The sequence below is a fragment of the Falco biarmicus genome, chromosome 3 (assembly GCF_023638135.1).
Source record: "Falco biarmicus isolate bFalBia1 chromosome 3, bFalBia1.pri, whole genome shotgun sequence".
Classification (NCBI taxonomy): domain Eukaryota; kingdom Metazoa; phylum Chordata; class Aves; order Falconiformes; family Falconidae; genus Falco; species Falco biarmicus.
Genome location: NC_079290.1, coordinates 97,045,118 through 97,057,437, shown reverse-complemented (window position 1 = coordinate 97,057,437; position 12,320 = coordinate 97,045,118). Strand labels below are relative to the sequence as shown.

Here is a 12,320-nt window from a genome sequence, read left to right as displayed (position 1 = left end):
CGCGCGGTTCTCACACCCCTAATTATCATGACTAAAATAAGCATTCTATCCATGTAGCTAATTGTGTTGCTGTGCTTCAGCCTTGTAGTTAGTATCTCCCTATTTTCCCATACCGGTCCCTATCTTTCTTGGCCCTGCACCTGCTTTCCCAGCAGCTGTAGCCTGTTACAGCCACGGCCTGTTGGCACAACATAGTTACTCGGTCTCAGGATTCAAGAATAGCTCAAGGCTACCTTTCTCGTTATCTTCAGCACAGCAACTTCAGTACAATTCTGATTACAGGCCTATTCTAATACCAGGCCTGGATTGTGCAGATCTTCAGAGATTCTAAAACCATGCTTCTGCAGCCATTCTTCTGCAGTTCCCCCTTTTTTCTTTTGCACAAGCCAGGCCTGATTGGTTATGTTAAAAACTACTCTCTTTAAACAAGAAAAAACATATATTCTTAGCGTTTAATGCAGTCATTGCTCCTGGCATAAAGACGGAAGCTAAGACGTTTGTTGTTACAGACTGCAGATCGACTTGGTCATTACTTGTTTCATCAAAGGTGTGCAGTGCCCTCCGTGATCTATGAAATTGTGGAGTCATTTTCAATAAGTCTTTCACACGTGGAGCAAACAGAGTTAAAGGCCCTAAATAACATGGTCCACCGACAGGATTCAAAGGAATCCCTGGCCATGCTCTATCTCCACGTATCAAAAAGACTCCCGGTGGCAACTGATAGCCCCCTGATACATTTACATGTAAGCCTCCAGCTTTCAGTTCACCCCAATTAGGTGAACCGGTTAAATTTTGAAACCTTGTATCAAACTCCCATTCACCTTGACGCGCTAGCCACAATCGCCACGGTTCACCAAACCAAATTACTCCAGTGCCATTTAGAGCTTGAAGTGGTGGTACCGGGTCCTCGCATTCTGGCATTCCCGTTGCAGTCACATTAACGTATTTAACAGGCGTAATGCTGCCTAATAGCTCTAACTCCTGCAATGGCAAATGATATGGTTGATTCAAATTCTCAATAACCGTTTTCTGCCATGCTGCATTATGCATAGAAGGCCAAACAAATTGCCCATTCGGACTCATACATGTACCATTCTGATTGGAAGTCAGATCCACTGTTTTAACATTTCAAAAAAACATCAAAATTTGTTTCATTCTCTTGCAGGGGAATACCAATTAAACAAATTTTAAAAGGGTTGTCTGCTTGCTGCAAACTCAAACAAAAGTCTGTTACCCCCATGATATTTGCCCATGTCACCCATATGTTTGTTCTAGGCAAGATGTCAAAAATACTTTGGCCAATGGGTAAAAAATTCATCAAGACCATAAACCAAGTCCACCACTTAAACATGTTTAGTCCTACAATTTCCACCTTTTTTTTTTTTATTTTATACCACCCCACAAATCTGTGCTTTCACAGATTCTGATGATGTATACTGTCTCCAATCAGCACAGTATTACACTAGTCGTATGCTTTCTCTTGTTTCATGCCCAGTTACTAATCAAACACATACACTCTTTACACCATTTACATTTAAGCTTTGGCTTACAGAACCGTTTTACCCCACATAGCATACATCAGCACAATACCCACGGGTTACATCCCTTACAACATAGAAAGTTTATTTCGTCTGCTTGCTCTGAGTCTTCTCTTCTGTCTTCTGATCTTGACATACAGGTCGCACAAACTTGCTAGGGACCCATATAGGTCCTTTATCTGTGGAGATACAAAAATAACCTCTACCGATAAATAACACTGGATTAGGTCCTTCCCATACACCTGAAGCCATATTTTTATACAGAACATTCAAACCAGGAACTGTAGTTGTTTGGTTCCCTCGTGCTGTTTGGTGATGTATAACAACAGGTGATCCCTCTCTATCCTCCGTAAGGGAGAGAGAGTTTAAAGTAAACGACACCTTAGTCAACCGTTTAGTCACGTCTATGTCCTGTGATACTTTCTGTCTCTGAAGATAATCCTTCAGGGCACGGTTTGCCCTTTCAACAACTGCTTTCAGTTCTAAGGTTTGAAGGTTGTGCCGTGGTTCACCGGTGATCACTTGTTTCTGCCACTGATTATCGGATTGCCAAACACACGCAGCCTTCTTCATCTTTCGTCCTGCATCTGTAAACACCGTTGGCCCTTCAGCTGGTCTTTTTGAGCGTAATGGTCTCGCAATCCACTGATAATGTTCTAACATCTTCCAGAGAGGTCCTTTTGGCCGGTTGTTGTGTACAACACCTGTATAACCCATCAAGGCTTCCTGTATGGCTGTTGAATGTCTCAGAAGCCATTCATAATCATCACCACGGACTGGAATACTGATATCTGCTGGTTCAGTCCCATCAATTTCAACAATCCTGTCTCTTCCTTTTCTCACCAAGGCTGCTACTGCTTCAGGGTGACTTAAAATACGATGTCTGGGTTGCAATAGCAAAAACAAGCACTCTAAAATGATCGCCGTATCATGCATTAACTTTTCTACTGTAAGAAGGAACATGTTAAAATTACTTAAAATATGATGATCACATTTCATTCCTACATTCACAGAAAATTGTACTTTCTAGTTCTTGACATAGACTTACATATAGAGTTTATAAGCAAAATGCTTGGGTTTTTTACTGTGTCCGTACTTCACGCATCTGATTTTTTTTTAAGTCTTTACATCCATCGTTCAAATGATTGAAATCTTTTTTTCAGAATATGATACATATTTTTAGGGGGAAAAGTTTATATTGATAAGATTTTCCCTTCCCCCTTCCCATAGTATTTTTTCAAGTCCTTGATCTGAGCCGTATTGTTAGGAGAAAAAAAAATTATCTAACATTCAAAATGTTTGTCATGCTGATAAAATGTCACCCATCTGTTTTGCACTTAAACAACAAGTGAATTCCTGGCCTTCTTAGTCAGTGGGAACAGGATTTTATCCTACGTGTTATTACAAATACACAGTAGGAAAACCAAAGCTGAGCTGGATAGAACAAGGTCAAATAGCTGTACTAAGTGTTCTCTTTTTTTTTTTTTTTTTTTTAAGTAAGGCATTTTAATATTGTTTTCTGCACTACTGGAGTAGTCATTATTTCTTCTGTTTCCAAGGAGCAGTTGGAATCATGCTTTATTCTGATTCGCTTTGGTAATAATCTGTTCCTCCGTCTTTGTGTAGCCAGAGAAAAGGTAGAGAAAATCAGAAAAAGGATTGAGCCAAATGCGGGGGCAGGAATGCAGGCTGTCTGGGGGATGTAAAACAGGATACAACTCCCCTCACCTCTGTGTAGGCTCTGTCACTGCAACTAAGTAAGCATCCTCGGTGCTGCTGGAAGACTGCTCACATGGCAGTATTCCCTTGGAGGTGGGCGTCTGTATCTTCTGTGAGTGTTCCCCTTATTTAGCTAAATGATCACAACCCCTTGTCTGAATATCCAGCGTAGTTGATTTATATGACCCCAGTTTAATTCAACATTAAACATTCAATTGTACTTTATTTTAATTTGACACAGCTTTTAACTTTAACAGTGCTCTGAATGTGTGTGTACATAAACACAGGCAAATAATGCGGGGCCTAAAATGGTGTGGAGACTTGGCAGGAAAGGTACCAAATCAGATTTTTAATTTATAACAAGGCTCCTGTAGTACATAGAGGGCTTACAAAGTGTAAGCTTAAATAAGAGACTTGTGTAAAGTGTTTTCACTTGTAAAGTGTTACATCTATTTTATAGTCCTTATCTTACATCTGTTCTTGACAAAATGGCTGCCGCTACTAAAACAGTTTTTATTGTTTTAATGTTTAAATCCATGAGTTTATGGCCATGGATATCACACTTATAGAAGCAAACTCTCCTGAACACCAGGGAAGCATCCAGTCTGCACATAATTTTAAGAATTAAAAAGCAGAAATGCCACAGAATTTTGGTTCTAAGGTTTAGGCTTACAAGTAAATATTAGACATTTGTAAAAATACAAACTCCCCGTATAGTAACAAAGAATTATGCACGTCATGATACTTGTCACAATTTGTAAACTGGAGACAGAGAAGACAAGTCCTGCCAGTTTTTAAGTTGAAATACAAGAAACAGTCCTGAGAGAACTCGCATTTTTATACTTGGAGTGAATGCTCAGCTACTGACTGGTACTTGGCAACTTTTCTGGTTGTTTCCTTGTCCACATCTTCCTTTTCAGCGGATTTTCCATTCTAGTTTTCAGGGAACTGCTTAGAATGATAGAGGGGAGGCAGCAGTGCAGAGAGGAGATGCCTGCGGTGAGAAAGCCCTCGCTGTAGGGCGAGCGCGCATGATGCTGCTCTGCAGCGGGAGCCATGGCTGCATGCAGCCTGGGGAGCTGCTCCTCAGCTGGGCCCCGCCTGGGGAGTTCTCCCAGTTTTCCTGCTTCAGAACCCCAGTGCTGGATTACAAAGCAAAGCCCAGTGAACCCCAAACCTCAGCCATTACAGAGCTTGAACAGAAAAGGGAACCCCATCCGGCATAGGTTGGGTCTGTGTTTGTTGTGGCACTTTTCAGGGAGACAGGAGAGATCTGTTTATGCGGCCAACAAGGGAATTAAACTGCTTTCCACTTTCTGACCATGAGGCTAATTGATGAAGCTGGGAAAATTTGAAAATGCAGGTAGAGAAAGCTACGTTTTGCAGAAAGCACGGGCTCCTGATGTTTTGTGGCTTCTGTTAGGAAGAGGAGCTGAAGCCCCTCAGCTCAGGGGCCCGGCTGGAGCAGCGCTCGCTCTTTCCCTATGGTTCAATGGCCACGGGCGGTAAGTGTACAGAAAACTGGAATGAATCCTGCAGCACCACTGATGTGAAGAATGCCAGTTTCAGCACTTGGGGTGGGAAGAGAAAGAGTTTATCTTTGCAGACAGTTAGAAACATCTCTACATTTTTTCCAGATTTAAAAACAAAACAAAACACCTTCTTTGTTTTTTTTTCTAATGTTTTATAATTAAAAAGGTATTTTCCATCTCCCACTGTTGTATAACTTCTACAGGGGAAGGCTCCCTTTTTCTGTCGCATCAGGTGTGCTTGTAATTTGAAGATAGAAAATCCACTACATCTTCCACAAAAGGCCTATACTGACATTCCTGACCAAAGCCATGAGCAGCCTGGGGGCTGCCCAGCGCCGGAGCTCCCACCACACCAAAACCCACCCCCCAATTCCCAGCTGCACCCCCACGTCCCCCCACTTCTGCTACCGGACTGGGATGGATGGGGGCGCACACGAAGGCAGTTAGGAGGGTGCTTTGCCCCCCCACTGAACAAGCACACAAAACACGAAGCCTCTCCTCATTTTGGGGCCACTCGGGCTTCTCGCTGGGGCACCCCCCCGCCCGCCCCCGCCGGGCTACCGGCAGCACTGCGGGCGGGTGGCACGGCACCCACGCCTTCCCCTCCGCAGCCCCCAGCCCTGCCCGTAGGGCTTGTTTGGTTTGGTTTTGAGTTTGTTTTTCCTTTTTTTCTCCTCCTCCCACCCGGAAGAGGGAAGCTGGGGGCGGGGCTCCCTGCCCCCCCCGTTCCCCTCCCCCCCCGCCGCAGCGCGCCCGACCGAGCAGCCGCGGAGCAGGTGAGCGCCGCCACCGCGCGTTTTTCCTGAAAAAAAACCCCATCAAATCCGGTTTTATCGCTTGGACTCGGTGTAGGGCTTAAGCTTTAGGCAGGTCCCACTCACGGACCACCCCCACCCCCCGGCAAAATGCCCTGTTTGTTTTTCTCCATCAAAAAAATGAAGCGATACTGATCTTCACCCCAATTTCTCTTCCAGTTTCCAGCATGGCAGTGGACTGGCTCGGCTTCGGCTACGCAGCCCTGGTGGCATCGGGAGGGCTCGTTGGCTATGCAAAAGCAGGTACGGTGCGGGAAGGTGCTTGTGCGCCCCCCCCCCCACCCCCCGCCCCCCAGTAGCTCTGTATAAGCTGAGCAGCTTTTTCCCGAAGCCGTCTATCTCGAAGTTCACACAGACGTCGAGTTTATCGCTTTGTGCCATATGCTGGGAACCTGCTGCTGTTGGGGTGGGGTGATGTTTGGGTTGAGCTTTTGGGGCTGATAAAGCCCACGATCGGCTTTCTGGGGGATGCTGGTACCCCACCTCTGCATTGTGCTCTGGGCGAACTGGCAAAAGTTTGCTTTGGAAAGGCTTTCTCCCTGCTGCTTTAAATTTAAGCAGTATTTTTTTAAAATTTAAGCTTTTTTTTTAATTTAAGCATTTTTTTAATTAAGCATTTTTTGAAATTTAAGCATTTTTTGAAATCGAATTTTTAAAATGTCATTAAATTTAAGCATTCTATCAATGTTCTGTATCTTCCAATGACATAAGTGACTTTTTTTGGAGATCTATTCTCATTGTGATGTTCGATGGTAACTGTAAGCTGCAGGGTGTTTTTGGAAGGATCCTTTCTTCCAGTAGAGCTGAACAATGCAAATCTGTCCTTAAACTTGTTCCTTTTCTAGGCTTTGCATCATAAGCGTACCCTCTGACCTACTGCTTTCATTTCCTGAGCTTTTCCTGCGTTTGCCCTCCTCTGGACGGAGCTGTGCACTCATCCTTGCTGCAATACTGTCTCTTTCAGCTTCGAAAATCCATAAACCATCTTAGTGCTTGTGAGCTGAAGGGGCATTGCTGAACCCAGGGAGAATTTTGCCATCGCATTTGACTACGTAGATGCTAATGCCTATTCCAATCTGTTTTCTGTTGGCTTACTGCATCCTTTGGGCTGTGAGTGGAGTTTAGGGCAGGAGGGACAATAATGAGAACTTAAGTAACTAATTGCATCTGCATTTCTTTAAGGCTGCTATGAAATGGTCGGTGTCTGTCTTACCCTGTGGTCCCAGATGGGAGGACGTGGCCCTGCTGAGGCAGGGGAGTCCAGGTCACAGGATTTTTGAAGGGGGAACAGGAACTTGTATGGTGACTTGTAGGGGAAAAAAAAAAAAAAAAGGCGATCACATCCCTACTAATAACTTGGAGAAACCAAAAGGGAATGGAGCTTTCATCCACAGAGCTAAGATGGTGATCTGGTTGGTTTTTTTTACAGCCAGGTTTATTTACCCCCACAGATAGTGGTCAGTAGTAGGTACCTTGGGAAGAACATGAGAACAGGGAAAGCAAAGAGTGAGTAAGTGATTTTCTCTCTTCATTTAGTAAGTTCTCTGGGTCCCAGTGTTTTGAGACTCGGGAACTTCCTGAGCCAGAAATGGTGTGGTTGTCCTAGTAAGTGTGTGTCGTAGCTGCTTAAACAGTACCTTGAGGCATAAAATTCAAGGATATGATGGCCATTTCTTGGCTGCCAGCCTTATTGTGGAAAGAGTTGTAGCTACCACGTTAGTTCTGTGCAGAGCACCTACTCACTAGAGTGTGAATTTTTTCCTTGCACGTGTACGAGAGAATATGTGGTGCCATCATCTTTTACCTCTTGCTTTCTGTACCAAGAGCAGGATCTGAAGCAGTGTTACAGCTGCCTTGTTGATGACTGAGAAATGATGGCTTTCTGGTAGCAATATGCAATCCTCCTGTAACATTGAGAGGAGATCTGTATCAGCTTAGCTTTACAACCTTGCGGCTTTTAAAGGTGACCTGAAAAATGGCACTTGTACGGAACCACCCTCGGTAGCATCAAGTCCTGATTTCTCCATTAGCCTTATTGAGGGCATTCGCCGCTTGCGGTGGTCGTGCTGCTTCATTACTTGATGTAATCCATAAATCACCACTTTGGATGTGGTATCCTTTATCTTCTGGTAGTTTGGGATTATCACTTATGCTGAGGGCTTTCCGAAGTTTAAGTGAATCCAGGGAACCTTCTTCCAAAGCCTGCAGTTACCTTTGGGTCAGATCTGGGGTGTACTTAAGAGATACAATTTTTCTTATTCAACTCCACTCTCTTCTTTGGCAACTCTTTACTTGTCTGAATGCCCTGCTGCTCACTTCAGTCCATGTGCCCTTTTTCTGATCTTAAACACTTAATATTTAATCTATCTACTTTACTGCCTCTCAAGAAGTTCTGACATTACTGCGTTGAAACAACATGCTTCAGTTTGCACAAAGAAAACACCAATTCTTCTGCTTTTCTCGCAGTTCTTTCATGATAAATATATGAATGCCTTTGCTGTTGAAGATTTCCGTACTAATGCTATTTGTATCTTATGCAAGACTATTTGAACATGTTTCTTGGTGCAGATCAGCATGGTCTTAGTGTCTTAATAGAAAAAAAAATAATCTCTAATCTGCTTTATAACAGTAAATGTCCATCTTTTTTAGTTATTTTTGTTGTTTTACGAAACAGATAAGCTGATGAGCAAGTTTATTTCTGAGCTTCTGATTAATGCATTATCTTTTACTTGTTCAGGTAGTGTCCCATCGCTAGCTGCTGGCCTTTTCTTTGGGAGTTTGGCTGGACTGGGTGCCTATCAGCTCTCACAAAATCCAAATAATGTTTGGATTTCTCTGAGTAAGTAATTTAAAATTTTGATTAGAAGGGATTATATTTACCCTGAAATAACTGGGTACTTAAAGTGAGTACCTAAAAGTCTTGGAGAAGAGTTAAACTGATACTGTTATAAATCTAGTTTCAACACAATCTTTAAACTTGTGTTTTAGTGAAAATTCTCCATTAGTGGCGAGACTCCACTGCTCTCCCTGGAATGTGTTAGCATTCTCCCTGGAACTGTTAGCATTACTTAATTATTTTTTTAAAGAATGTATTGAGAATGCATATCAAAAACTGTTTGTCTTGGTGTGTCTCGCTCAGTGATTTCTCACATTCCTGCATCCCTTTTGCAACAAGTATAGAGTGTTTTGGGTGATAGTTCAAACTTACATTTTTTGTTCCTTTTCTACAACAGGAGAGCAAAATATCTGTCATTTAACATTAGAGTTTGTCTTTTGAACATCAGAAAACTACAGATTGTGAAAGAAAATGTGCCATCGGGTAAAGTGAAACTTAAGATGGCTTAAAAAAAATAAGCAATACCAGTATTTCACATCCTTCAGCAAAATAAAAATCAAAAAAGCATTTTGTGTTTAAAAACATATGTAGCATGTTGGGTGTGAATCTCCAAAATGCTGGTTTTATCTTTCTGCCATTTACCATATAGAGCTCAGGGCTGAGATTGCGTTAGGGTGGTTATCGCCTGCCGCTGTAACCTGTGTGTGCCTAAAGCTCATGCCAGTTGCAAAATAACATGACTTGGAACTTTTCTCATTCACCGCTAAGTTAGGGTACCTTGCAACTGAAGTGGGCTGAGAAAGTATGTGTAGGTAATTCTGGTAGCTTCATTGATGACTGACGCTTGTTGGACTGCTCTATCTCAGATGGTTGTGAGCATGTGTTTTAAGTAACCCTGTCTTTAGGGTTTGCGGTAGTAGTATCCTCTCCTCTCCATTCCTGATCTATAGAAGACATCAGTGCATGGCAGCTCCGGAGCACTGGCTACATTTCAGTCCCCAGGCTTTGCTGAATTGCTGGCTGCCACCATGCACCTGTCTTGTACCGGCGTGTTTGAAGGATCATAGTTCAAGGGAAGTGCTGGTAAACTGATGTCTGACCTTTGTGTGTCCTCTTTATGGCTGGATCCTGCTTTCAGCATCCTGTGGGAGGCTGAAGCATATCAGGAGATGGATGCCATTCCCCTGCAGATTGCCCATACCCCTAGCAGATTATTTTATTGTTGCTGAAAACAGCAGAGATTGTGATCGGCTTATTTTTATATATGAGAAATACGTGGGATTACAAAGGTGTTGCGTGCCTGGGGAGATTTAACAGAGAAGCAAGTTTCAGTAATGCCTTTTCTTCTTTCTTCTTCTCAGAACCAGAGCTTCCCTTCTCCCTGACTTTGAGAAGCTAACTGTAGAGAGTCACTGCTTAATCAGTGCTTAAAGAGCTGCACTGACGGTAGGATTTGTTCACTGAGGCAGTGACATAGCATCTAGCTCTTTAATATGGTAAAGTCAGAAGCAAAAGGGGAAGGCCCAGTGTTTCTCTCTACTTCAGCATTGTCTACAGTGTGCTCCACTTCCATATCTGCTGGACAGGTCAAAAGCTGTGCATGGTCAAGCCTAAATATTTGGAATAAGCTGCAAATACAGCAAGCTTAAGAAGAGTGGGACAAAGTACTTTCCTAAATGTGAGAGACAGATACATTTCTGTAATTCAGTAGTATGTGGAGTCTTTTCCTCCTTTTCATGCTTTAAAGTTTTTGAAGTGTGTTCTGCTGCTGTTTTAGACAAAAACATTTAGTGAGCTGTGCATAGTTTGAAGGCTGGCCACTGATTAGAACTTGAGGCATTTGAATACTGAAATACAGGTCTTTCCTGTGTGTTAGACTGTGGTCCCAGTATCTTACGTGTCTCCTTACGTGAGATTGCTAGATGTCAGTGACGCAGGGTGATGTTAGGGAGGAAGGATGCCATAGCGAAGACTGAAGATGAGCTGGGTCCTGCAGAGCCAGTCATCACATAGAAGTAATGGTAGAACATAAAAGAGTGGTTGGAACAACATGCTGTGTGTAGCTGTTACCACTGGGTAGCAGTTGCGTGCTAAGGATTTAATTAGTCGTTACATTTTCCTTGTGGTTTTCTTAGTATTCAGTCATTCTTTGAGATGCAGTGTTCCAGGGGTTGCCTTTTTCTATTTTACTGGCACAGTGAAACTACCTGGCTCTGTGTCAAGTGGTCAGGGTCGATGACTTTAACTCTTTGATCTTAGTGGAAGGTGGTGCAGGGCTGAAATGCTTACCACTTACATAGCACACTTTCCTTTTGAAGGCTTTTGCGAACATAAACTAGTTAATTCTCAGAATGTCGCTACAAGTTAGACATGAAAATGTTCTCTCCCTTTTATGAGAAGTGGGGGAATTACGTGCACAGTGTGGAGATTCGCCTGTGCACAGGGAAGGAGTGAGTTCCAGAGCAGGTAGCACAGGTTGTTTCCAGTCTCCAAAGCAGCACATTTTGACAAAGAAATTTAAGGAGTGTGTGCAGAAGCATATGGAGTCCGCTGCCTGCTGGAACTTCATTTAGAGAATTTACTCTTCACGTAGCGAGGCATTCCGAAGTTTAAACAATTTATTGACTCTTCTAGTCTGTCACATGAAGTAACCCATTCCACTTTTTACTTGATGCTACTGGTTCTCTCTGTTCTGTTCATTTGGAGTTGTAGCATCTCTCTCACACACATGCATTTGCTGACTGGGCTGTGTAATCTCTCCGTTCAGTTACATCTGGAACACTGACTGCCGTCATGGGAACAAGATTTTACAACTCTGGAAAATTCATGCCTGCAGGGCTAATTGCTGGTGTCAGGTACAACACAATATACTTTTTTTGTTTGTTTTTAACCTCCAATGTGTGATTTCTTATTTGCATAGCTAAACTGAGATGGAGTGAGTCATCTTTTGTGTATCTCTTTTGTTTCCATGCACTAGTTACCTGGGAAGTATTTGAAAATGAGTTGAAAAATTATTATTATCTTTGTTTAATTCTGTGTTTTCCCCTCTTACACAGTTTGTTAATGGTTGGAAGATTAGCACTGAAGATGTTGGAAAAGCCCCTTGATAAGTAGCGGTTCATTTTACAGTTTAGTATCTGGATAAGGAAACCTGATGATGAAGTTGTAAGAGTGCAGAAGCAAGAAGATGGAACAATTTTCTATATCGAGACAGGATTTTTTCCTTTTTTTTTTTTTTTTTTTTTTTTTTTATATAACAGGGGAGTGGAATGAGTTAGTTACATACAAGGTGCCATTTGTTTCAGTGATCTGGTGGAGCTATTATTGTGTCGTGAGAAACTGGTCCTGATTTTTCCAGACACATTTCAGTGTATTTTAACACTTCCAGTTTTTATATTCCAAAATACACTGCTGACAAATATGAAGAGAGGACCTGTAATTAGGAAAGTATCCACTAAGAGGCACCAGGAGTAACTGGCTAAATACGACAGTGTAAGCCTTTCATACCGAGTATTCCAGTGTGCTTTACCCCTTGCGTTCCGAGTTGATACACTATGTCTGTATAACACCCAACAGATCTTACCTTTTTATTATGAAATGATGCTACGATGTTGCTTTTCTATGAATAAAATGTGTTACAAACCTTTACTTGGCATGCTTTTATATACTTTCTGTGTGTATGGAGGTAGGGGGTTGGGGTTTTTTTCCTTCTCAGTGGAAGTCTTTGCAGTGAACTGTTAGTATCCATGTGCTGTCTTATAATGACATTTTAAAATCACTTTTTAAATGGAGGGGCAGAAGATTAAATTCAGGACCTTCATTAACACTGCATTAAGACAGTGGTTGGAAAGGAACTTACTTTGTGGATTAATTAAGCAAA

General features: G+C 42.4%; 1 protein-coding gene across 1 annotated transcript; it reads left to right on the top strand.

Moving 5' to 3' along the window:
• The first annotated feature begins 5,769 nt into the window (after positions 1–5,769).
• LOC130145511 (transmembrane protein 14C-like) lies at positions 5,770–12,088 on the top strand. Its single transcript, XM_056330376.1, has 4 exons — positions 5,770–5,847; positions 8,342–8,443; positions 11,208–11,295; positions 11,497–12,088. The coding sequence occupies exons 1-4, from the start codon at positions 5,772–5,774 to the stop codon at positions 11,552–11,554; spliced, it is 324 nt and encodes a 107-aa protein (XP_056186351.1). The 5' UTR covers positions 5,770–5,771; the 3' UTR covers positions 11,555–12,088.
• The last annotated feature ends 232 nt before the right edge of the window (positions 12,089–12,320 follow it).